The sequence below is a fragment of the Rhinichthys klamathensis genome, unplaced genomic scaffold (genome assembly GCF_029890125.1).
Source record: "Rhinichthys klamathensis goyatoka isolate OS25496 unplaced genomic scaffold, OSU_Roscu_1.1 h1tg000015l_1, whole genome shotgun sequence".
NCBI lineage: Eukaryota > Metazoa > Chordata > Actinopteri > Cypriniformes > Leuciscidae > Rhinichthys > Rhinichthys klamathensis.
Genome location: NW_026606567.1, coordinates 3,356,931 through 3,380,386, shown reverse-complemented (window position 1 = coordinate 3,380,386; position 23,456 = coordinate 3,356,931). Strand labels below are relative to the sequence as shown.

The 23,456-nt window shown below is 36.6% G+C and overlaps 1 protein-coding gene across 1 annotated transcript in view; it reads right to left on the bottom strand.

Annotated features, from left to right (window-relative positions):
* Positions 1 to 3,823: 3,823 nt before the first annotated feature.
* LOC130069279 (Na(+)/H(+) exchange regulatory cofactor NHE-RF2) overlaps positions 3,824 to 23,456 on the bottom strand; it is a 29,351-nt gene continuing 9,718 nt past the window's right edge. The window contains exons 4-7 of the mRNA XM_056233066.1: positions 10,390 to 10,590; positions 7,007 to 7,160; positions 4,585 to 4,688; positions 3,824 to 4,028 (exon numbers count right to left, since the gene is read on the bottom strand). Coding sequence (XP_056089041.1) covers positions 3,861 to 4,028; positions 4,585 to 4,688; positions 7,007 to 7,160; positions 10,390 to 10,590 — 627 coding nt within the window. The 3' untranslated portion in view covers positions 3,824 to 3,860. The remainder of the gene's footprint in view (positions 4,029 to 4,584; positions 4,689 to 7,006; positions 7,161 to 10,389; positions 10,591 to 23,456) is intronic.

Here is a 23,456-nt window from a genome sequence, read left to right as displayed (position 1 = left end):
TTTAACTAAAACATTAACTTTCTATATATTAACACGTTCATTTTTTTATTTACCTTATTATGCTTTATTTCCATCTTTTGGTTTTATTATTGTTTATCCTAATGTACACCCAGGTTGTATTTGTAAATAAATATATATATATATATATATATATATATATATATATATGGTTTACTTTCAAAAATAGAATGTTTTTTATTTAAAAAAAATTAAAGGCTTATTTAAAATTTTGAAATAAATTATTTTAATTTAACTAAAACATTAACTTTCTATATATTCACTAACTAAATTATGTAATTTAAATAAAAATATAATTTATATATTTATAATTATATTATTTTAATTGTAAACGAAAGATACCATAACACTTCTCAAGCAAAGCATTTAAAATAATAAAATAATAATAATAAAATAAAGAAGTATATGGACATGTTGTGGATCTTGTCTGTATAATGATGAGCTACACCTGTGTGAACATGAGGACCTCATGCACCAACTTACAAACACCAGCTGGTTAAAACTAAAATCACTGTTAGTGAAGGCAGTATTTGAGATATAGACACTTGATCTGATGCACCAACATCTGACGTTGAAGTCTGACTCAACTGTCAAATACTCTTGGGGTTTACTTTATGGATTGTGTGTGCGTCCAAACAAATGTTGTTGTGAAGGTTTTTGCCCTATACAGTCAAAGCCTCCAGTAATGCATTACACTTCCAGACAAGCATGACAGTAAACTGCGTTTTTACGGTTCTTGCCGCCGGTCCTTCTGGTTACGCAGACTTTACAACTTTCTGCACCATTCTAAAGTGTTTTCAGGGATTATGAGGCATTTATTTTGTTCAGCAAAAGAAATAAAATCCCTGTTAGGCACACATGCTGACTTGTAATGGGCAAGTTGATCGTCTTTTCATTGCATGCTAAATTTAAAAAAGAACAAAAAGGTTCATTGTTCAAAAACTCCATTTACACTGTAAAAAAAAGTTGCTGCCTGAAATTTTTAAGTACAATCAACTTGAATGTTTAAGTAATTTAAACTTAAATTACATTAAACGGACTTTAAAAACCGAGTTTAATCATGTATAACTTATCAAAATAAGCAATTTTCTACTTTTTTAATGAGTTAAACTAATGTAAAAACACATTTTGCCATATCTTATTGATCATATACACTGTAAAACATTATAAGTGACACGAGTTGGGTAATTCCTGTGGTCTTGTTTTATCAGTCTGTCTGCGAAGTCCACTTTGAGATCAGTCATTTTCGTCTATATGATTATATTGCTCAGGTTTTTGAAGCTCGTCTTCTTCAGTGCAAACAGACACTCCTGTCTCTAATCTAAAGACTGAAAGATCCGCTCAAATATCCTTTATGGCTCATATGGGTGTCATCATGTTGGACACGTTTGCTTGTGCCCGTCTCGGACAAAGTGAACGTCTAGAAAGCTTACGGACGAAAAGCCTGTGTGAATGGAGGAGTGTTTGTGGGAGTAATGTAATCTACAAAGTACAAAATTAATGTGAATCATTGTTGATTATATCATTAGTGGTGTTATACAAGCATCAATTGCTCATACTTGTGGTTAGGAACTGTAAAAAAATTATATGATCAATAAGTCATGACAACGTATGTTATTCCATTACTTTAACTCAAATAATTCAACCAATTTCAACTTCATTTTTTCAACTAAGCAAGACTTAAAAAAAAAAGTTGAAATGTCTTGTGCATTATACTTGAATATATTTTACAGTGATAGAGATTTGGTTGGTTACTTTTGAAAAGTAACCGCCTAGCAATCCCACACAACACCCCGGCAACACAACAAAACATTAGAACACCTTAGCAACGGCATAAAGCATCATGGCAGCACGCATCACTCGATCCAGAATCCAGTTAGGTAATGTAGATGTGGCATATAGCCTATATTTCTGAATATATTTGTAAAATAACTGTATGATTGACTTTATATATAATTTTTTTTGGTTCAGTAGCCTAAAGGAAGGTATTAAAAAAACATGCCAAAATTTCAGTTACTATTTATTTTAGTGATATTACAGTGTTGCCATTAATTATAAGTTAGACCAAGACCATTTGTTTGAAATAACACTGTATATTCTGGCAAATGAGTGATAAACTGATAGATTTAGGCTGATATTTGGCCATTTTGTGATTATCAGCATCTGCTTTGCCTTTTCACAGACTGTGATCACATGTTAGTTATCAACATCGCAAATCTAGAAACGTTTTTTTTCATATTTTTAAACATTTTTTTACACATTAATAATGCTATATATTGTGTTATATTACATTATCAGTAAATCCTGCGAAGGTGTTTTTTCACACAACGGCTGCCAACCCAGAACCCAGGAGACGTGAAGTTAACAGAAGTGTCATTTACAAAAAAGCTTTATAAAATATTACCACAGCAATCTTATTCGGAATGTAAGCGTCACGCTTTATTGAAAAAAAAAAATAATACTAATATGAATATTTCTGATAGGAGATGATTTCCCATTAGTGCTCAATGGCGGCATAGGGGAGCAACAGGAAAGAAAACAACAGGATCTACTTAACTACATTAATACTAAATTGCAAACATGGAATGTACGGTATCATGAATTATTAAGATGAATAATAGTAATGCTGATGCTGTATATCACAATATGTGTGCAGTAAATGCATATAGCGCTCTCTTAAAAGCTTTTAAGATTGTCTGCATTATTAACGGTACCTAAATAAATCCTATATATCCCAATCAGCCGTGTCTGAGATGAGTTTGCGAGTCAGTGATGTGTATATCCAGCTGTCTTTATGCAGAAAGTTCAGCATCAATACTGTTACATCTGTTCCTCAAACTCTGTGTAGATAAGATGTACGTCTTTATCGTTTTACGAGGTTTATTACTTTTCTTCCTAAACCGATTCGGTTTCTTGCATGCCATCTGTCTTGTCAGTATCCATCCATGTCCCAGAATGCACCAGTAGACAACACACGAAGCAATGACTCTTTGTGGCATATTTTGCAACTTTGCACGTGTTCAATTCAAAAGTTTCACTCCTGCAAGTCTGTAAGACAGTGGCGTGTGTTGTGATGTTCCCTCTGGTGGTTGAACATATATTCCGACTTCTTTAACAATGACCAAGAGTGCACCGCCCTCTGGTGGTGAAGAAGAGAAGTGCAATTCCCTTCCATACTCCACTTTCTGGGTCACTCCTGTTTCTTTCTTCCTTTTAAGAATCTCAGTAAGTTCATTCAGTTGATTTCCAACAGTGGCACGTCCCTTCAAAACAATCCAAAAGCATAAGACATCAGCTGATCAGGTTGATTATAGGTTGTGTCTTTGGCAAAAGTACAGTTCTCATTCACTGATGATTCACATAAAACATGTACGACATAAAATAAGCTTCATTATTTTGGTTCTTCTACATGGGATGAGATGATTTTGTTCCGTCGAGTCCGTATGCTGTGGTAGTCCATCCATATGCAGTCTCGTTTGGCTTTTGATATTCCACTGTATATATTACTGTTACCTGTATGGAGAAGTGCAGCCGAATAAACAGCATGAAAACAAAATGACGCAGAAATCTCTCTATATGAACAGCCTGACCATCGCTTTTCCCTCTGCTGGCTTTTCAAGACATTTACATGACAGAAGTCTGATTGTGTAACTTACATTCTCCCCTCCGGGTGAGTTATTCAACTTTATATAGTTCAAGTTTTCATTTTTCTACAAAAATAGGTGCCTTTTTTTTTTCCCCATTAAAAGCAGTCACGTGTCCAGGGCGTTGAATGCAACACATGTAGGGTTGGGGTTGGGGTTGGGGGGGTCTTGGGGTTCACTGGGTTCTGGGAAGAAGATTCAGAAATTGCTGAAAATCTCGTGCTTCTTGTTCCAGTCCATCTGTGGCGCTCTCTTTCTGGCGCGCTTGGCGTGCGCTTTCTCTTTAGCCTCCGCCGCCGTGGGGCTCAAACACAGACCTGTTTCTTCAAACGGGTCGAGATGATGACTGCTGCTCTCCCTCGAGAACTGCAATGCAGAAATACACACTTAACACATGGACACAGCTGCAAAAAGCCAGAAAATGCACTTTTGTGCACTAAATGCACACACACACACACACACACACACACACATATATATATATATATATATATATATATATACATACTGTATTTATATGTGCATGTAAATTATTTATATATATACAGTGTATATATATATATATATATAGAGAGAGAGAGAGAGAGAGAGAGAGATCAAATGCTATTATAACCATTTATTTCTTAACATGCCAAGTCTTTAGTATATTTTATTTACAGATGTTATACATCTAATGTAATATGTGAAAATGTGCAGTTGTTATCTTAAGGAGCTTTTTTAGAAATTAGCTGACATGTAAAATGTGTTTTTGAATGTTATGTTGAATGCATTAAATGAAATACACACACATTTTAAATTCCATGGATGTTTAAAGGTTCTTCATGGAACCATTAATGCCAATAAAGAACCTTTATTTTGAAGAGTGAACACATTTTGTGCATTAATTGCAGATGCAGGTTTTGTTTCTCGTGAAAATGGTCACCTGTATGTTTGTGTCCTGACTGCTGCCGTCTGAGTATGTGGATCGCGAAGACGTCCCGTTCACGTGTGGGCTGGAGGAGCCGTTAGTTATGGACTCGTCAAAATCTGTTTTAAGAAGAAGAACCAAAGCTCAGGTCACTGTTCATCGTGGCTGACGTTGAACAGAAAAACAGCCATAAACATACAGTTTATCAATATATCGTGCATGTGGGAGAGAGATGCTGTGATGAGAAGACCATTGCTACAGCTGGAAACCTTGAGCTGAGCTGTGTGTAAAAACAGCACACATCCGTGGCCTGTTCGGGCTAATCTGGGTCACCTGACGCTCAAAGACCTGACGCAGAAGATTTACTGATCCGGGATGAAATGCATGAAAATGATACAAAGAAAACAGTGGCTGGAAAAGCAAGTGGATTGGGCTGGAACGACCTGCCGGTGGGCCGAATCAGGATCCTGCCAAATAACAATTATCCGAGAGATGTCAATAGCCTGTTTAAAGTGTTCGACTCAATTTAACTTTAATCTGAGCCACATGTCAGAAGCGGGACTGCTGGCTAACAGACATGGACAAGAGTTTCCACAATGGCCTACAGCCCAGATTTTGATGCCCGTTCAGTTCTCTATAGTGAAGGGCCTTGAGAGAGGAAAAACCAAAAAAACAACAAACTCCCCCTCAAATCCCAGGAAGAGGAAGTCAAGGCTGCACTTACTAAACTAAATATGAAGAACCACCATTAATAACAATACTTGATCATCAAATCATCATATTAGACTGATTTCTGAAGGATCATGTGACACTGAAGACTAGAGTAATGATGCTGAAAATACAGTTTACATTTTACTATATATTCACACATAGAAAACAGCTATTTTAAATTGGAATATTTCAAATACTATTAGTTTTTACTGTATTATATTTTTGAACAAATGAATGCAATCTTGGTGAACATACTTTAAACACCTTAAAAATCAAATTGTTCCAAACTTTCCAGCCAAATATATATATATATATCAGCAGTCATCAAGTCATCAAGCTATTTACATTAACACCATCATTATCTTCATTCATTCATTCAAAAACGAGAGCCAGGATTTTATTGCAGGATTCATTGATCATAACTGATCATATCCAATCACTGCACGATGGAGGCATTGCCTCCTCTCATGTGACTTTCCCCTATTCATTCTCCATTACCCCCCACTAAACCCACCGCATGCTTTAGGGGGTCTGTTTTAAAGGGCTAGTTCACCCAAAAATGAAAATGATGTCATTAATGACTCACCCTCATGTCGTCCCAAGCCCGTAAGACCTCCGTTCATCTTCGGAACACAGTTTAAGATATTTTAGATTTAGTCCGAGAGCTTTCTGTCCCTCCATTGAAAATGTATGTACGGTTTACTGTCCTTGTCCAGAAAGGAAATAAAGACATCATCAAAGTAGTCCATGTGACATCAGTGGGTTAGTTAGAATGTGTTGAAGCATCGAAAATACATTTTGGTCCAAAAATAACAAAAACTACGACTTTATTCAGCATTGTATTCTCTTCCGGTTCTGTTGTCGATCCGCGTTCAGTGACGCTGATGACGTAAGACGCTGCTGACGTGTGTCTGGTGCGTCCGAGCTTCGTTTACAGTCTGAGGGAGACGCACGCTGTAAACAAAACAATCTTCGCAAACATGTCTAAGGATTTCGACACAGAGGAAGACTTGCATTCTTTTGCCCAGCCATATTTATTTGAACCCGAATACACGGACGCACCAGACACACGTCAGCAGCGTCACTGAACGCGGATCGACAACAGAACCGGAAGAGAATACAATGCTGAATAAAGTCGTAGTTTCTGTTATTTTTGGACCAAAATGTATTTTCGATGCTTCAAAACATTCTAACTAACCCACTGATGTCACATGGACTACTTTGATGATGTCTTTATTTCCTTTCTGGACAAGGACAGTATACCGTACATACATTTTCAATGGAGGGACAGAAAGCTCTCGGACTAAATCTAAAATATCTTAAACTGTGTTCCGAAGATGAACGGAGGTCTTACGGGCTTGGGACGACATGAGGGTGAGTCATTAATGACATCATTTAAATGTTTGGGTGAACTAACCCTTTAAGTCAACGGGATCAGGGGAGGCAAGAGAGACACAGCGTCCCACTGTAACTTTACCTGCAGGTGTCACTGTTGGACACTGTTACTTTATTATGACTTTTACACTTTTTAATCTCACATTTTGTAATATTTACGTTTTATTTTTCTAATGTGGATTTTCTCATCCAGTTTATTTTTGAGGAGACACCTTCTCCCTGGCCTCCTCGGAGGAAACGCCCCTGATGTACAGACACGTTTGACTTGCCTTTACAGCTCATGAATGTTCATTTCTGGGTGAACTATCCTCAGTGAATTCTTCAACCGTACCTTTGACATGGATGGTGGTGGGGGTGATGTCCATCTTCTTGAAATGCTCATCTGTATCTGGATCCACCACTAGCAAACGCGTCTCGTTACCACCGTTCTTGATGAAGGCCACAACTTCAGCATGTCTCATGTTTTCAATGTTCACTCCATTCACCTGCAGTTTTAATACAGCAAGAGTTAGGACTTCAAAACAGAACAGCTACAAACGTTTTTGTACAACAACATAAACATTGCATTGACCCTTTTTCTTTTACCATGTTTTACCATATTCATAAACAATATTTATTTTGTACTACAATGAACTTCAAACAATACAATGATATTAGTTTCATGGTAGCATCCAAAAACTATGGTATTACTATGGTAACATGTCCAAAACAACTTTTAAATAGATTTGTATATCTTGAATTTAATATATTTAATATATATATATATATATATATATATATACACATATACATACTATAAAGTTATAACTATATATATATAGTTATAACTTTATAGTTATATAAATATATAGTATATCATATATAGTTTATATATGTATGTGTATATATCATATATAGTTTAGTCATAAATTAAAAGTTTGTATATACCAGTACACACACACACACATATATATATATATATACACACATACATATATATATATATATATATATATATATATATATATATATATATATATATATACACACACACATATATACACACACACAAACTTTATGTTAGATGCGATTAATCGATAATTATACACACACACAAGCATTTATATTTTATATATATATAGTAATTTATATTTTAACCGTCTCAATTATTTTAAATGTCTCAATTATTTTAAATAAATAAATGATTAATAAATAAATAAATAAAACACATTGTACAATCATGTTACTTTTGTGTAACTGATTTCATGTAATATTTGATTGCCACATTTATAAACAAATGATATAAATGGTACCTTAAAGTACTTCATCATGGTATACAAAAACTAAATATCATTTTCCATGGAACATTTGAATGGTAATTTCGTGGTGGAAAGAGAGAAGAGTTACAGTGATGACCTATAAAAACCTTTAATCAATAGATTATTCTGGGGTGAATCTTCACTTCTGCCTCAGTGACTTTAATCACATGTAAAAGCTTTATTCATCCCATGATAAACCGGTTCACTCATTTTTGCCTTATAGCGCCCTGCTACTGGTTGCTTAGCAACATGTTTTGTGGTAGAATTAGGTTCCCAACCAGTCGAACAGAGGAGAGACGGCGAAGACATTTTACCGAAATTACAACCAAATCAATCAAAACAAAAACAAGGGCACGAGAGCGGCCCGCGAGCGCGCTCTCCTTCTGCTGAAGGTGATTTAATCTGAGTGTTTGTCCTGAGGACAGATGGACCGTGTGCTTTATTCAACTGAACACCATCAAATATTGAAGCGTGTTGCTGTGGCCGTGTGGGTTTCAGGTATCAGTGTCCCGAGGGACGCACAGAGAGGTGCGCTTCTCAAAACTGAAGGGGGCAGGACTCGCACTCTTTTACTGAGGCTGCAAACAACTGCAAGATGGAGAGAAAGTTGGTCTGAACTGCTGAAATTAAGACTTTTTGCATTTGTTACACTTTGGTGTCAAATTCTCAATTTATAGTATAATGCATCTGCATGTTTACTTTAAAAAAAATATTCTCAGTAATGATTGTCATGTTATATATATATTTTCCAATGTTATATATACACATTACTCCAGTCTTCAGTGTCACATGATCCTTCAGAAATCATACTAATATGATGATTTATTATCAATGTTGGAAATAAATATATGTACTTTTTCATAACCTATGATTTTCTGATGTATAAAATGTTAAAAAAGAACAGCATTTATTATGTAAACGATATTCCTTTTGTAACAATATACTCTACCGTTCAAAAGTTTGGGGTCAGTAATTTTTTATTTCTTTTTTGAAAGAAATTAATATTTTTATTCAGCAAGGATGTGTGAAATTTATAAAAAGTGATAGTAAAGATTTCTATTGTTAGAAAAGATTTCTATTTTGAATAAATGCTGTTCTCTAACTTTTTATTACCTATTTTATGATATATATATATATATATATACACACATACACACCAAAATATATAAATATATTAATATTAAATATATAAAATATACATATATTATTTATATAAATTAAATTATATTATAAACAAAATAATGCTGATTTTAATAAAAAAACGTCTATACATATATATATTTTCACATTAATGTGCTGAAATGTCATGTAAATATGTTAAAACACGTACAATTATTTTGCAACATTATCTTGAGGCATTTAAAATCATACATTAGGGTTTCATGAGATTCACCTATTGATGATTGCAATAACAAGTGAAATGTCTGTAAAACAATGAGCGTCGTTTTTATTATTTTCATCATCAGTATATAAAGGTTTTCCTTAAAAACACGTTCTAGCACGTTCTTATTTCATAATGGTTCATCATTTGCACACAGCAATGAATAGATGTAGCTAATGTGTTTAATCAGCACTAAAATCCATCGAAATCACGAGGTTCACGAGTTAATGGAGCTTATGAGAACACTGCATTTATTTCTGTGACAATAAAGGATGTTTTCAGCTCTGCCGATCGATCTCGAATGCAAGTTTCAACATTATGTTATTTTGCTTGACTCAGTCTTTCAAGAACAGAAATATTTTTGTGCGAGTCATCATATCACATGCCGCCCACATGCATCTGAATGTGATGGTTGGTCTGTGTGCGAGTGTGAATGTAGAAGTGAATTTAGAAAATGTGGGTGTATATCTGGCATCATAAAGATGTATATTGATGCATGTGTGTAAATTATAGAAATATGATAGAGCCATGTTATAATGAAAGAGCTTCAAGCTGCTTAAAGTCCCCCTGTGGTGGAAATATGTCTTAGTTTAATATGTCTAAGCTGTGTTTTTAATATGCTTTAAGACAAACCATGTGTAAATTCATAAGTCAACACCATTGCTGAGTATTTTCTCTTTAAAACTGCAGTGAACCAAAGACAGTCTCAAAAACACGGTTTGAAATCGCTGGTGTTTCTGACGTCATAGACTACCTTAACCAATCAGATCAACGTGTGATCGTCAACGAGTGGATCTCTGAGCTGGTGCGAGTGAGTGGAGGCGGGGCTAATTTGCATATTCATAGGACCGTGTATACTAAATGAGGCAAGGTGTAGAGTTACATTCAAGATATTTTAAGGCATTTTTTCTCAAAGATAAAATGTTTAAATATGTCATTTTGGAGATCAAAGATGAGTTTTAAGGGATAAAATGATTAACTACATGAGGAATATAAGAATTGGCTTCAGCAGAATCAGAATGGTTCGTGTCTCACCTCTATGAGTCTGTCCTGCGGTTTGAGTCCAGCGCGGTCAGCGGGCGACCCGGGGTCCAGAGCCCGTATGTACTGACCCGGCCTGGACTTCTCACTGTGCAGATTAAAGCCGTAACCCGCCTCAGTCCGAACCAGGAAGCACAGTCTCGGTACAAGCTCAGATGGATCCCGTGTCGAGGACTCCGGTGAGGGCTGAACCTCCTGTGACAGGGGAAATAAACACTCTTAGGGTGTGTGTTCACACTTGGCAGGTTTGGTTGGATTAAAACGAACTCTGGTGCGATTGCTCTGTTACTGCGTCTCACTTGAACATATGTGAACGCTGCCTCTGAACCCTGGTGCCACCAAACAAGTGGACTGAAACAGCTGAAGAGATGGGACTCAAGTCCACGTCCAAACACACTCTGGTGCGGTTAGAATGAAATATGAACGCAACACGGACCACAGACATGTAAACGACTCAAAAACACACACCGTTTGTGTGTGTGAATTAGGGATTCCTACCGCTGTTTTGACATTTTATAAGCTCTTCACGAGTTCTCAGGTGGTCAATATAGCATTATATGTAGCTACGCACATACAGCGAGCGCATTTAGCCCAGCACACAGCATTGTTTTGGATGTTTGGTAAGTTCAGTCTCGAAATATACATAATAAAAGCCGACCAATCAGGTTGTGGCATATCCTTATGCCTTTAGGTTGGGTTTTAAAATGCCAATGTGAACGCTAAGCAGACCAGGACTAAATGTTTTTTGTGTTTTTGGTCTGGCTCAAGTGAACCAAACTACAAATGTGAACACACCCTTATATACAAAGAAAGCTAAAGTTAAATATTAGGTCGGAAAAACACTTTGTCTATTTTGTTAGTTGAGTTTTAAAATATTTAGATGATATGTTGAGTTTTATAAATGCACAGTTTCAGTCAATGTCAGAAAATTCTCTCTCCGTTTACAGTCAAATTTATATTTATATTGTTATGTAAATATTTCATTTTACTCTCTTTTAGGGTGACTTTTTACCATCTGTCTAGGGACTGCAGATGAAAAATAGCCTTTTGGCTAATTCTGGCATATTGACAGAAATGTTTATTAATATGCACTGTCCCTGTAATAAATAAACAAAGTAAAAAAAAAATTAAACCACAACAAAATCACATTCCAAATGCTCAAATATAGAGATGTATAAATTTGATTGGCTGATTAACACCGAGAATCATTTTCAATAATTAATGAAAGTTAATGCATAAATTTCGGGTACAATTCTACAATTTGGAACAATGTGTTTATTTAAATGCAATCATTTCGGTAACATCTTATTTATTATCAATGCCTGTGCATCATCAACCATCAGTCCACTGCTTAAACACAGAAATCATGATAATTAACAGAAAATAAAATATATTTGTCTTGTATTGTAAATACAGGGTTAATTCACAAAGAATTCCACTATTTAGATTTGAATTTATGAGTTTTCCTCATAAAAATGTGCAATAGAAGGTTACAAATGTGCTTCGACTAACCAATAACAAGAATTCTGGGAAATCTGCTATTCATCCAAGACAGAGAGTGGAAAAAATACACAACAATGCCACGTAGGACGTTGTCTTTCAATGTAGTGCCTGCGAAACTGAAAACGGGGTCATCAGAAGAGCAGAAAGACGCTGGATGTCTGAATAACAGCGGGCCAGAGGAGGAACTCTCAAACGGGAGCAAAAATAATCATCACGCCACCATCGAAACCACAGTAAAGTGTGATAATGAACATGTCATAATCAGTTCGTGGCAGGAAGTTTTGAACAGGCAAACGCTCCATATAATGAAAGAATCTGGTTTAATGGTGTGTTTTAAGCATCTGTTAAAGTCACAATGAAATATGCCATTGCAGAGGAACCCAGGATGACTTTTACTGTTCAATGTAAAAATTCAGTTTAATATGGAGGTTGAAAATTCAGACTCTTAGCAGATGGCAGATGAAAGTCAGCATCTGACCGAATCGAAAGGGAAATGTCCCAGTTTGTGTGCAAAGAAAAGAAGATTGCTCTATTTAATAATAAGAAAAAATGCAGCACTCGTGTGAATGCAAAATAGGAAAACATCATTTAAAACCAAGGAACATCTACGAGGTGTTTTTTATGGGGATTCAAGAGGCAGTAATGGCAGTGAAGGTCAAAGGTCAAGGTCCATTAGGCACCTACAGGAGTGTGTGATCCATTATGCCATTTCATAAAGAGTGCCAGACAGCAAAAAACACAAACAAACACTGCTGGACAAAGGGTTATTCACTCACCAAATGTCCATTGAAGACCAGAGCATTACATTTTCTGCACAGTAAGAAATATATATATATACACATATAATTATTAATATTTTTAGCTAAATATTGTTAGCTAATTTAACAAATGGCATATGATCTATTTCAATATGCTTGCAAATGACACTGTTTTTACTGCACTACTCAACAACTAAGTTTTAAGATCTTGGAAGATCAACTTCCAGATGAACGTTGTTGTTCTCACAGTCTGTTTGTTGTTTGATTGACAGGCGTATGTAAGTGGATCTCGCTGACTGCAGACAGAAGACCCCCAAAGGCACATTGTTCGGAGGAAGAACAGATTACAGCATTTCCGATACTGACACTGTCTGAATATGGTGCTTATATGATACATATATCAGAACTTACAGAATGAAACACCTCCGAGACACATAGACAGACTGGTGTACTTTCGTCACCCCAAAAGGAAAATTCAGATTTTAGAGTGTGCGTCTGACTAACTTAAGGTCCATGTGGAAAGCAAAATAAAAATAAAAGCTTTAGTTTCTATATAGGGAAATTAAGAGTATTTTGTGGAAGTATAAAGGTTTAAAATAGCTTCTTCACTATTTACACCCTGTGAAGCCTGACATAGTCAGAAAATTTAAAAAAAAATTAATTGGAAGAGTTTATTAAAACTGTTATATTAATGTAATATATTAATAATTATATATTGTTAATATTATATATTTTTTAAATCTTTAAAAAGTTAGCATACGTTTTATGTTGAGTATCACAATTTTATACACCAGGCTTTTACGCCTCATATATTATGATATAGGAAATATGGGTCACGACGAGGAAAATTGAGCCCCAAATCGAGGAAAAATATGCAAATTGGTCCAGTTGCATGTAAATATTAGGCCAAAAAGTAAGATGAAATTCTGATAGCTTGAGAACTTAAAGAGACTACTCACATAAAATGCATATAAGTATCAGTTGTCACTTTATATCTCCCAATAATATGTCTTAGTAAGAAAGTTAACCCTTTCCCTGCCAGCGTTTTCTTTTTTTTTTTCTTTTTTAGTTGCCAGCCACCGCCAGCATTTCTGTTCATTTTCACTAAATTTTCATGGCCCCCAGAATATTTTTTGAGTGAAAATCTGAACAATTATCCGTCAATGGCAGGAAGGAGTTAAATAGTTTGATGCTCAAAGCCCTGTAGTTTTTATTGTGGCAGGCAAAATATATAATGCAATGCTATGCAATGAGGATTGAGAGATGAACAAATAAATGTTTCTCAAAAGCCACATTTTAACATGATTAAGTGATGTATGGATAGTCAAGTAAACTTTAAAGTTGCTTCAGTCCAGTAGGTGTTCATCTTGAATTATCTCTAACAATACAAAAAATTATTCATAAAAAAAAGAGAAAACATTTCACAGCAGAAAGTCATGTGTTCTACAACCTGAAGAGATTTAAAATTAAACGAAAAAGCCTTTTACTTGCTTAAAAAGTATAAACTATCAATCAGATGACAGAAGGCATGTTGTAGATTGTGTACAAGATGATTTTCAGCAGTTTTGATCATATTGATAATTTAGAGGCATCAAATATGATACAGCATTCTTCATAGGGTTAAGCACGATCATTTCAGAAAGGCGAACAGGAACACTTTTTTCAGGAGCACACATCTGTCCCACCAACTCAACACAGCTGACCTCTGAGAGAACAACTACGGTTAGTGAGAAACCAGAGGAGTTTGGGACGGGTGGGAGGAACAAGTATTTCTCTGTTCCCGACACTTTCACTCTATTGTGATTATGATTGGCATTATGATTCTGGGCCACAAATAAACCTCCCAGCATTAGAATATTTCCATCGTCACACCCCTCGGATTACACCCACTTCCTGTCCTGAGGTTTCTGTTCCTGGCTTGAACGCGGAGATGTGTGGGATAAGTACAGGGAAACACTCGGGAGAGCGGCAGATGCGGCACAAAGCATTCCTCAAACTTCCTGTCACAATAAGACGCAGCCTGTGTGTTTCAAAGCATGGCTTGTAAAATGATACAGATGCTTCTGAATTATTGACACTAGGACCTCTGGGATTTCTCTCACGTGACTATCTTTAACCCTTTCTCTGCTGGGGCTTCCATGGCAAAACACAACATGAATTATTACACAGTCATACCTCAAACATGAGTTTTGAAGCTGCGGTTGTTTTCTTAAAACTCTACTGAATCAATAACAAGTAGGATTGAGAACCAAGAGCCTTTTTTATATTCTGATTACAGAACAAATTACTCTAATGAATTGGTTCTCTTGATAATAAATCAACAACATACAGATAATAGAACAATATACAGCGCAAACAGCGTAATCCGATTCCCATTCAAATGACTCTAATGAGCCGGTTCGTTAAGTGAATCAAAAACATTCAGAACAGTTTAACTAGTGTAGTCCAAATCTCAATCAAATGACTCTAATGAGCCGCTTCTTAAAGCGAATCAAAAACATTCAGAACAGTTTAACTAGTGAAGTCCAAATCTCAATCAAATGACTCTGAGCCGCTTCTTAAAGTGAATCAAAAACATTCAGTACAGTTTAACTAGTGAAGTCCAAATCTCAATCAAATTACTCTAATGAGCCGCTTCTTGAAGTGAATCAAAAACATTCAGAACAGTTTAACTAGTGAAGTCCAAATCTCAATCAAATGACTCTAATGAGCCGGTTCTTAAAGTGAATCAAAAACATTCAGTACAGTTTAACTAGTGAAGTCCAAATCTCAATCAAATTACTCTAATGAGCCGCTTCTTAAAGTGAATCAAAAACACTCAGTACAGTTTAACTAGTGAAGTCCAAATCTCAATCAAATGACTCTAATGAGCCGCTTCTTAAAGTGAATCAAAAACACTCAGTACAGTTTAACTAGTGAAGTCCAAATCTCAATCAAATGACTCTAATGAGCCGCTTCTTAAAGTGAATCAAAAACATTCAGTACAGTTTAACTAGTGAAGTCCAAATCTCAATCAAATGACTCTAATGAGCCGGTTCTTAAAGTGAATCAAAAACACTCAGAACAGTTTAACTAGTGAAGTCCAAATCTCAATCAAATGACTCTGAGCCGCTTCTTAAAGTGAATCAAAAACATTCAGTACAGTTTAACTAGTGAAGTCCAAATCTCAATCAAATTACTCTAATGAGCCGCTTCTTAAAGCGAATCAAAAACATTCAGTACAGTTTAACTAGTGAAGTCCAAATCTCAATCAAATTACTCTAATGAGCCGCTTCTTAAAGCGAATCAAAAACATTCAGTACAGTTTAACTAGTGAAGTCCAAATCTCAATCAAATGACTCTAATGAGCCGGTTCGTAAAGTGAATCAAAAACATTCAGTACAGTTTAACTAGTGAAGTCCAAATCTCAATCAAATGACTCTAATGAGCCGGTTCGTAAAGTGAATCAAAAACATTCAGAACAGTTTGTAGACCGATTCCCAGACAAATGACTCTAAAATGAGCCGGTTCTTAAAGTGAATCAAAAACATGACTTTTGCCAGTAGTATTTTATAAAATTAAATGAATAAAATGAATAAGTATTGTTGTTTAATGTATATTTCATGCCAATTAGACTGTGAAAAAAAGGCCAAAAATGAATTAAAAGGCCATGTAAACACTTTTTGGAATTGCATTTCTTTTCCCCCCAAATATTTATTCCTTTAAAGTCCTAAACGTTAATGGCCCTAGCTAGAACCGTTTCCAATTCTCATCCCTACTAGTGAGTGTTACTTCACGTGTCTTCACCGTCTAGCTGTTCTTCTCACGTTTGTGGTGTGTTTGTGTAAGTTGCTGATGCTCCACAGCCCCACACCCATGTTATCAGTCCAGCACAGACACACTCCACACGACAGCCGTTGACACGCGAGCGACCCATGCCTCACGGATCTGCAGACGGACACACTGACACTTCACCCCCAGGAGGGAGTCACACAGATCAGAGCAGGGAGGAGACTGGAAACATACACACACATCCTCTGATTTTCCCACATTATATGGATACAAAAAACGATCTGAAACTGTTTGTTTTTTTGTCCAAGACTCAACCGTAACTATGACTCAGGTTAACCAGAAACTTGTGTTAAGTTCTCAAAAATGAAAATCATCCATCCCGCAACATGTTTCCCTTTAGCAGCATTCACAAGTAATCAGTTTCCCGAGCAGAAAACATCTACACACCGCGGTGTCGTGTTACGCCGCCCCCCTCGAAGCGGTGCGACCCCTAGCCAGCATGTTGAATCAATTACACCAAATTCCCGAGCACTTGCGACACGACTTCCCCCTCCAAAAACATGTTTAGAGAGTGTAACATGCAGGTTTAACACACTCTATGGATCGTACACATGAAAGTCAAGATAAAACATGAGAGGATGTGGACTACAATAAATTAAACGCTTTCGATATATAATGTAATCAACATATGTTCTTGTAATACAATTTAACCCGAGTTACAATATAAAGTACTTGCCTAGCTATAGTTACACCTGTAACTACTGTAATGATGGTGGAAATCTATGGTGGTTAGATTTTTAAAAGTATGTTTAACCATTCAGGGCGAAATGTTACACCCAAACCGCCATGGGGTGATGATGACCTTTGACCTTTCCTCACAATAAGACTCACAAGGAATCTGTGAATTTCCTCAGATTTGGTCATTTATAAAGTTCTACACATCATCCACCCTTTGCATGTTTGTTTATTTTAATATTTTGTCTGATTCGATCATGACTTCAGCTATCGGTAAGTAGTCTTGCATTAATGTTTAAAGCCAACACACACAATTACAGAGATTTTCCTGCAAAATAAGCATAAAATGCCAAAGTTTTGCAAATTCCATCTGGATCTGCTCATAATTCTATTATACATCTTTATATGTCATTGTGATTTTTTTTTTTTTTTTTTTGATAACATGTACACTTTCGGTCAATAGCTGATCCATTGATCAAAAGTGACATGAAAGATATGTATAATGTTACAAAAGATTTCTATTGAACTTTCTATTCATCAAAGAATCCTGAATTGTTTTTGTTACGCTTTCCATAATAATGATAAGCAGCACAACCGTTTTCAACATTGATAATAATAGAAATGATTCTTGAGCATCAAATCTTTATTTCTGAAGGATCATGTGACACTGAAGACTGGAGTAATGATGCTGAAATATTCAGTTCTAATAAGTTCTAATAATAATATTTCACAATATTACTATTTTTACTCTCAAATAAATGCAGCCTATGTGAGCATTTGAGACTTGTTTAAAAAAATAAAAATAATTCCCTTTGATTTAATAATTTGTGCATCAAAGTGTCACAAAATAATACACTGAAAAGCATGTGCTTAACACTAATAATGTGTGTTTTAATGCATTATATTCTATAAGCTTGTAACTATAAAGAGGTCATTATTCACAGGATCATGAGGCTGATTACAAGGCATTATAAGAATAGCTTTATGATGCATTGTATGTAAGCTTCAGAAAGCGTTGAAAAAAAGTAGACGCATATAGATAAGGTGATGTGACACTAGAGGTTGTGCAATCGCTTGTCCTAATGACAAACCAGCGATACACAAATAATGTAACCTCACGTATGTGTGAAGACGACATCATTACGCTCATCTCTTCTGTTGCGTCGGCTGTGTTGTGTGTGTGTGTGTGAGAGAGAGAGAGAGAGAGAGAGAGAGAGAGTGAGAGAGACTCAACTGCTGCTCAACCTACGCAGTGTGACATCCAGGGTTACATCACATCAACGCTCTACATTCACAAGCTCCATATATCCTCTGTGTGCGATCACTAAGTGTGTCAAGAATCTCTTCCGTTTCAGCCTCAGAACAGGCTTTTTTTAATCACTGGAAATCAGAAACACAGGCGCAAAATCAGACTGAACACACAACAATAGATCGTTTATCTATTGTTGTATTTCCCTTTATTGGTTGTTTTATTATTATTACTTAATTTTTGTTTATTCTGTCCTGTCCTGTTGGTCAGCCTTGGTTGTTTTTAAATGTGCCTTATACATAAATATTGTATTGTATAGTTGTGTGGTCTGTTATGATATTGAGAGTCACGGTTTCTAACTGTCACAGATCTATTTTTGATGTTAAATTACTTTCTACTACTCCATCTTAACATACAGACAAAAGTATAGGGTCGTCGTTAAACTTTACGTTATTATAAGTAAAATACAGTAAAACAGAAATATTGTGAATATTATTACAATTTCAAATGAACTTTTCTATGTGAATATATTGTGAAATGTAATGTATTCCTGTGATCAAAGCTGTATTTTCAGCATCATTACTCCAGTGTTCAGAGTCACATGATCTTTCAGAAATCAGTCTGATATGCGGATTTGATGCTCAAGAAACATTTCTTATGATTTATCAATGTTGAAAAAAGTTGTGCTGCTTGATATTTTTGTTGGAAACCGCGACATTTTTTTACAGGATTCTTTGATGAATAGAAAGTTCAAAAGTATGAAAAGTATGTATTTATTTATGAGCATTTTAATAACTCAAAAACTAACTAAAATAAAATGGCCATTTTTCATTTTAGTTTCTGATACTAAAACTTGAAGCTTTTACAACCTGCCAGCACTAAACTAAACAAGGGAACGCCATTATTAGATGGCAAAAAAGTCAAACATTTCTAAATAATACAAGTTAGTGCATTGACTTTATCAATACTAACATTAAAATAAAAATGGTATAAACTGAAAATTCTAAAAAGCTAAACCTAACAATGATATAGACTAGAGAAAGCAACTACTGAAAACAAACTACATTTTTTTTTAATGCAAAAACTGCAGGCAGGCCAATGAGTGATACGTTGGGCGTCCCGCCATGGCTTTCATTACAGTCACATGACTGACACGTTCAATGTGAAACCGGTCTGGGCTGCGTTTCCCAAAAGCATCGTAAGTCTAAGTCAACCGTAGAACCACTGCCACCAATCAACATGGCTTTCGTGAAACGCAGCCCTGGTTAATGTCCTCAAAGAAGACAGACACACACTGTCACTCTGGTTATTAATGATCCCAACAAACCCAGTAAAGTGGGATGAGGCATGCCTGTTGTGTCACACATCTGACCCTTTAATGGAATCTGCACCCCTCCCCCTCCCGAACCCCTCTTGCTCAAGAATGTTCCACAGATCCGCACATCTGGACACGGCTGCCCCTCGCCTCACAGCGGGAACATGGGGGAGTAATGAGGACTGAGAGCAAGAGGCCGCGAGGTACAGCGGTGAGCAGAAACAACACAGAAACCACAACCAAACCAGAACTGATGTTTATAGCATCCGTGTGAGAGTCTGCAAACCAAGTATATGCTATAGCTACAGTCGTACCAAAACGTATTCGCCCACTTAAAGGGATAGCGCACCAAAAAGGAACATTTACTCACACGCATGTTGTTCCAAACCTGGATGACTTTCTTTTGTCTGTCGGTCTATTCATCTATCTGTCTGTGTATCCATCCGTGTATCCATCCATCCATCTGTGTATCCATCCATCCAATCATCCATCCATCCATCCGTGTATCCATCCATCCATCCGTGTATCCATCCATCTGTGTATCCATCCATCCATCCATCCATCTGTCCATCTGTGTATCCATCCATCCATCCATCCATCCATCCATCCATCCATCCATCTGTGTATCCATCCATCCATCCGTGTATCCATCCATCCATCTGTGTATCCATCCATCCAATCATCCATCCATCCATCTGTGTATCCATCCATCCATCCATCCATCCATCCATCCATCCATCCATCCATCCATCCATCTGTGTATCCATCCATCCATCCATGTATCCATCCATCCACCCATCCATCCATCCATCTGTGTATCCATCCATCCATCCATCCATCTGTGTATCCACCCATCCATCCATCCGTGTATCCATCCATCCATCCATCCATCTGTGTATCCATCCATCCATCTGTGTATCCATCCATCCATCCGTGTATCCATCCATCCATCCATCCATCCATCCGTGTATCCATCCATCCATCCATCTGTGTATCCATACCTGGATGACTTTATTTTGTCTGTCTGTCTATTCATCTATCTGTCTGTGCATCCATCCATCCATGTATCCATCCGTCTGTCTGTCTATCCATCTATCTATCCATCCGTCCGTCTGTCTGTCTATCCATCTATCTATCCATCCGTCCGGCTGTCTGTCTATCTATCCGTCTATCTGTCTGTCTGTGCATCCGTCTATCTGTCTGTCTGTGCATCAGTCTATCTATCCGTCTATCTGTGCATCCGTCTATCTATCCGTCTATCTGTCTCTCTGTGTATCCGTCCGTCCGTCTGTCCGTCTATCTATCTATCTGTCTGTGTATCTATCCGTCTATCTGTCTGTCTGTGTATCCGTCTATCTGTCTGTCTATCTATCCGTCTATCTGTCTATCCGTCTGTCTGTCTATCTGTCTGTCTGTCCATCCATCCATCCATCCATCCATCTATCTATCTGTCAGTCTGTCTGTGCATCCGTCTGTCTGTCTATCTGTGCATCTATCTGTGCATCTATCTATCTATCTGTGCATCTATCTATCTATCTATCTATCTGTGCATCTATCTATCTATCTATCTATCTATCTATCTATCTATCTATCTATCTATCTATCTATCTATCTATCTATCTGTCTATCTGTCTGTCTGTATATTATACAGAATATGTATTCTATATAATATAAATAATGAAAACAAAAATGGGGTCAATTTAGATTTCACATTGACTTTAATAACACCACTATCTGTAGTGCAATAAAACTAATTGTAAAACTTTTAGCAGCTAAACTTTACAAAGGTCTAGTTTCATAAGACTGTTACACTTCAGGCTTCACAACTAACATACTCATCCAAGACAAATGAATCAAAACAGTAGGAAGCAGCCAAACTGTGACGAGTTGAACCACAAACACTCACAGAAAACAAAAAACAATACTGGATCACACAGGAATCATTTTTATAGGGTGAAGTTGCCTACCAGTGTGTTGAAATTAAAAGCATATAACTTTCGTTAGTTTCCATGGAAATATGGAGCCAAAATTGCCTTTAAGAGCAGGTTTGGCTGGTACATGCCCACAGGGATATTAGCGATTCAAAAGTCCACTAATGAACCAACCATAACAAGTGAAGTTCAAGTATGCAGAGACATCACTTACGCAGACATGCAAACACACACACACACACATTGTGCACTGACTGTCATATGAACCTTTACCTGCATGTCTGAGTTCACACGTACGGATTTGCCTTTCTCATGATGCTTGTGTTTCAACACACCAAACGAAAAACAGCCTCTCGTCTCATGGACGTTAGTATATACAGGTGATCTGTATGCCATTACTGTCAAGGCCACAGTTTATCCTCAACTCAAAATCAAGCACTCAGACATACATTCTTATCGTCTTTGTTTAGACAGATGTGTGATGCAGAAGCAGATGTTTTTATTTATGCCAACGAAAAAAACAGACAGGGGAAAAAAGATTTGAGAACCAGAGACATTGGGATCGGTTTCGATCTCGAGTTCAGAACATCACAAGCTTGTGTGGAAGTAGGTCAGTCCAGCAGCGTTCCAGATCTCACGTTCTCTGGCCCAGATGCCTGTCAACACCTCAGGACGGGCTAAGTGTGCTTAACTTTCTTACACAGCCTCGTTCAACTGCATGAACCTTGCTTGAACAAAAGTGGACATGATTCTCAAATCCACGCTTAAGGGATATATAACCCCAGAATGAAAATTATGTAATAATTTACTCGCCCTCGTGTCATTCCAAATCTGTATGACTTTCTTTTTTCCTGTGGAATCCAAAAAATAAGAAGATGATGTTTTTAAGTGATTTTGTCTGTTCAATGAAAGTCAATGGGGTCCAAAACAAAGAACTGCACCCCATTGACTTTAATTGTATGGTCATTTTTAAAAACACCTTTTTTGTGTGTTCCACAAAAAAGGAAAGTCATATGGTTTGAAATGGCATGAGTAAATGACGATGACAGAATTTTTCATTTATGGGTGTACCGTCTCTTTAAGACTCACCTAATCAGTCACATCCCATAGAATGCACTAGCGGTGAGTTAAGATTTTTTCTTCAGAAAATGTGAACATATAGTAAAGAAGACACAGTTCTGTCATTGAGCTGAAGTGTTGTGGAACAGGTTCAGGCTGTTGTCTTGCATGCGACTGTGATTTAAACACTTCAACAGAGTTTAAGCGACACAAATCAAAGCCAGCATCAATCAGGTAAGGATGGGTACGGCTCTGTTTCTAACTTTCTGACTGCTTGTTCAGTTTGCTGTTTTATGAACATTAGTAGATTGTGAAATCCCCGGACATCTTGAGAACAGCTTCAGATGATCATGTAATTCCTCCATAAGAGTAACAGCTGGAGAAAGAGCAACTCTGGAAAAACAGGGAGAAATAACCACGCTAAAATCTTCAAATATTTATAAAGCGCTATGGAAGATCTCTACAATGGAGCTGCTGGAGCGGTATCCTTTCCATGTAACTTTTCCGACAGCTCCTTGAAGGAAAAAATGAAAGTGAACAGGAAAGATGTAAAGAGTCCAAACATCCTTCTCGGGTTGCTGAATCTGACGATTTGCTGAGTATGACAAAAAAAAAAAAAAAGTCATGGCCAATAAAAATAAGCAGGCACACTCTGGTCTGGTGGGGATTTAAATATATATTTCAGAACAGCATTCTTAACATACTTCGCAATGTTTATCTCAAACAACAAATAAAAGAAA